The sequence below is a fragment of the Beta vulgaris genome, chromosome 1, assembly GCF_026745355.1.
Source record: "Beta vulgaris subsp. vulgaris cultivar EL10 chromosome 1, EL10.2, whole genome shotgun sequence".
Lineage (NCBI taxonomy): Eukaryota > Viridiplantae > Streptophyta > Magnoliopsida > Caryophyllales > Amaranthaceae > Beta > Beta vulgaris.
This window is the reverse complement of record NC_079202.1, coordinates 21,923,026-21,926,817: the sequence shown is the minus strand read 5'-3', so window position 1 is coordinate 21,926,817 and position 3,792 is coordinate 21,923,026. Positions and strand designations below refer to the sequence as shown.

The window sequence follows — 3,792 nt, the reverse complement described above, 5'->3', positions numbered from 1 at the left end:
TATAAAATTATTTGAGCATAAATCACAAATAACTTAATTATTTATAATTTTCTAATTAATTAATATCAAATATTAATTACGCAAATTCAAGCCATAAATAAATCCTCCCTTAATTGAATAAAAATAATAACTTTGCATACAATAACATGATCATGTGAATATTATGAATTCGACAACTCTGATACCACTGTAGGAATTTATAGATGCACACAACGGAATTTCAGGAAATAATTTCCTAACATCTATCATAGGATCATAGACATAATCAAACACATGAATCATTCAATAGGGATCAAGAATTAAACCATTGTGGCGTGATTTCCTTGTTGTATGCAAGTTTTGAAGATCTAAGAGCCCCCAGTGTTGCTCCTCCAATCAGTCCACGAGCACCAGTTGAACACCAACGTTGGCTAGAACGGAAGAGTTAAAATCCTCTTGCTTTTGATGGTATAGGCGCCAGTTTCGAGGGAACAGATCTAGGGTTTCTCTTTCTCTCTCCAGTGAAAAGAAACTGACTAATTAACTAATCACATAAACCCTAATATTATATCCTATGTATAATAGAAGAGTCATAGGCTAGTTAGGAGAACTAATTCTCCTCCTATTTCCCTTTGGACCGGCCCAATCCTAATCCTAACTGGATTTGGATTACTTTGTCCAACTTGTGCTATACTGTGTGACATCATAGGATTAATTTATTTTAGTTATAGGCCCAATTAATATTATCCTATTGCTCATATTTATTCTCTAGCAAGAAAATACGATTACTAAAATAATTAACTCTATTATCTTCATAATAACATTCCTATTTATATTTAGTAATTATCGGGATGTCTAAGGACATATTCCTTCAGCAAGTTGATCGAACAGATAGCTTGATGAAGACATGTTTAAAGAAGAGACCAAGCCAAGGAAGAATAAGTCAACTCCAGTTCATTCAAGAAGACGTTGTAACGAACTGAGCCTACAAAATAGGATGGAGTCCACGCACAACAGCAGTAAAGCTCTTTCCTTAATTCTAGGAGGGAGTGGCGAAGGGTATGGAATTAGTTTCTAACGGTTAACTTCGCAACGGTAGCTAAATTTACTTGTATAAATATAGAAGTAAATGTCTGATGAAAGAACATCAAGTAATTGTATTACATTCAGTATTGCTCTTACTATTCTGTACATTAGAAAAACACTTAGACTAAGCTGTAACATCTTGACATTAATAGTGGATTGATGGACTCATAGCCACCCGCGGTTTTTTACCCTTATTCCCGGGGTTTTTCGCATCACCATCTTTGGTGTCTTGTCTCCATTGTTTATTTTATTCCGCAGCTAGATACTTCTCTTATTGTTAGTTGTGTGTTGTTTGTAGTTGTAGATCCTCAGCTAAGTTTTGCTTGTGAGAGAATTTGGCATAAATAGTTTGGCGCCCACCGTGGAGCTCTACAGCTAAATCTTCATAAAATCACTTTTTTATAACAATTAATCACAAAGGGAATACTTCATTCCAAAATAACTGGCGATACTACCGAGCAAATGAAGGCTGCCTTGAAGAAAGGCCAGGAAGATTTCCGTCATTCCCAATCTGAATCATCACAGCAGACCATTGAAAATCTCACGAAGGAGCTAAAATATGTCAAAAGCAGCAAGGCAGGTAAGCCCCTTGGTCGCGGCATGACTCCTCACAATCCCAACCTATATGACTCAAGCATCAGTGAAGATGAAGAGGAAGTTAAGATCAACTCAGACCAAGAAGAAGAGGAGACCGATCCTGCAGCTAAGAAGCTGGCGCTCCTGGAATCTTATAACAAGAAAATACTCTGCATGCGGGCGAAGTTACCTGGAGCACCAACACCCGTAGCTACTCCAAATGGCTACGCACAATCTCCTTTCATTGATGAAATTGCAAAAGCCAGGATCCCCAAGAAGATCAACATGTCTCAACCTCATATGTTGAATGATGGATCAACAAATCCCTATGATTACGTGGCGCAATACAAGCGGAAGATGTGGACCTTGTCTATTCCTAAGCATCTCTTGGAGGCCACCATGTGCAAATCATTTGGAGCCACCCTATCGGGACCAGCTTTGCAGTGGTTGATCAGTCTAAATCCAGGTACAATTCCAAATTTTGCTGCTTTGATTAACAAGTTCTATCTGCAATTTGCTAGCAGCAGGATCTTGGAGAAACACACAGGTGATCTGTACCCGATCACTCAGAAAACAAATGAAGCTGTGAGGAAATACCTCGACCGATTCAACAAGGAGATGATATCAGTCAAGAACCTAGATGTCCCTACAGCCATCGAGACATTCAGGAGAGGACTAACGTATAAATCCAGGTTATATTATGAGCTGACCAGGTATCCCTGCAACACCTTCGAGAAGGTCAGAGCTAGAGCCATGGCTGAAATCCACGTCGAGGAAGATGATGTGTCTTGATATGGAGGCGAATCTAGCTACGACGGTAAGTCGTAAGGAATGATTGGTGTCACCAACCTTATCAGAGACGTGACAACACTAACAACGTAGCTAGAAAGGCTTCAGGTAAGGCAGCTGAAAATGATTAACCCCCATTTCCTCCTATTGCTTTAATGTGGACGCAGGAGGCGTGGTAAATGCACTTGAAAAGCTGGGGACAACAAAAAGATGGCCATGAAAAAGTGACAAGCCAGAGAGCGAAAAAGACACTACCAAGTGGTGTAGCTACCACGACGATCATGGTCATTGTACAGAAGATTGCAACGCCTTGAGGAAAGAGGTTGCCTGACTACTCAAGAAAGGCTATCTCAAGCACCTTATGAGAAAGAAAGGCCAGAAAAGAGGACGACTTGGCGAGAACAGCAAACAATATGGTCCTCCACCTGAACCTACAGACGATAAGGTAATTCATTCTATATCTGGTGGATCTGAGATATGCGGACTAACCTATTCTACAGCTAAGAGATTCGGCCGAGAAAGCTCCAAAGCCGTACCAGCACAAGAATGCGATGGAGAAGAAGCTCCAGAGCATGACCATCAGCTTCGATGAAGAAGATGGAGATGAGGAAGCAGACCACCATGAGGAACTAATCGTCTCCCTCACTGTCAGCAATTGTTTGATGAAGAGAGTGCTGATAGATAATGGCAGCTCAACCAACATCATGTTCAAAAATGCTCTTGAAAGCATGGAATTGCAGGAAGCAGATATCATCAAGAAGGGAATTGTCCTGTATGGATTCAGTGGCGAACCAGCTAGGTTTCTTAGAGAGATCACCATGCCTACCTATGCCAAAGGAGTCAACTTGCAGACAAGATTCAGCGTGGTGGACTGTCCCTCAGCATACAATATCATCATGGGGACACCATGATTTCACAAGATGAGAGTTGTACCCTCCACATATCATCAGAGCATCAAATTCCCTACCAAATGGGGAGTGCAAGAAATTAAAGGCCATCGTAAGCTGGCCCGAGAATGTTATAGCATATCCTCAAGGCAAGAAAGAATCAGGCCAGCTGTCAATTACAGCAAGGTCCAGCACCCGTCAAGCCAACTGAATAAGATTTAGGTGAAGTGGTGTTGGATCCAGCAAAGCCAGAGCAAAGTGTCCAGATTGGAGCATCCCTACCTATTGAAGAAAGGCAACGAATCATTGAGTTCCTAAAAGAAAACATAAGTTGCTTCGCATGGAATCATGAAGATATGGTAGGAATCGAACCTGATATCATAACTCACAAGCTGAACGTTGGCCCCAACATGAAGCCGATCAAGCAAGAAAGAAGAAAGTTCACGCCAAAAAGGAACCTGATAGTCAATGAGGA

General features: G+C 41.0%; 1 protein-coding gene across 1 annotated transcript; it reads left to right on the top strand.

Annotated features, from left to right (window-relative positions):
- Window positions 1–1,527: 1,527 nt before the first annotated feature.
- Window positions 1,528–2,433, top strand: LOC104900693 (uncharacterized). Its single transcript, XM_010688186.2, has one exon. It carries the CDS (start codon window positions 1,528–1,530, stop codon window positions 2,431–2,433), a length of 906 nt encoding a protein of 301 aa, XP_010686488.2.
- Window positions 2,434–3,792: the final 1,359 nt, after the last annotated feature.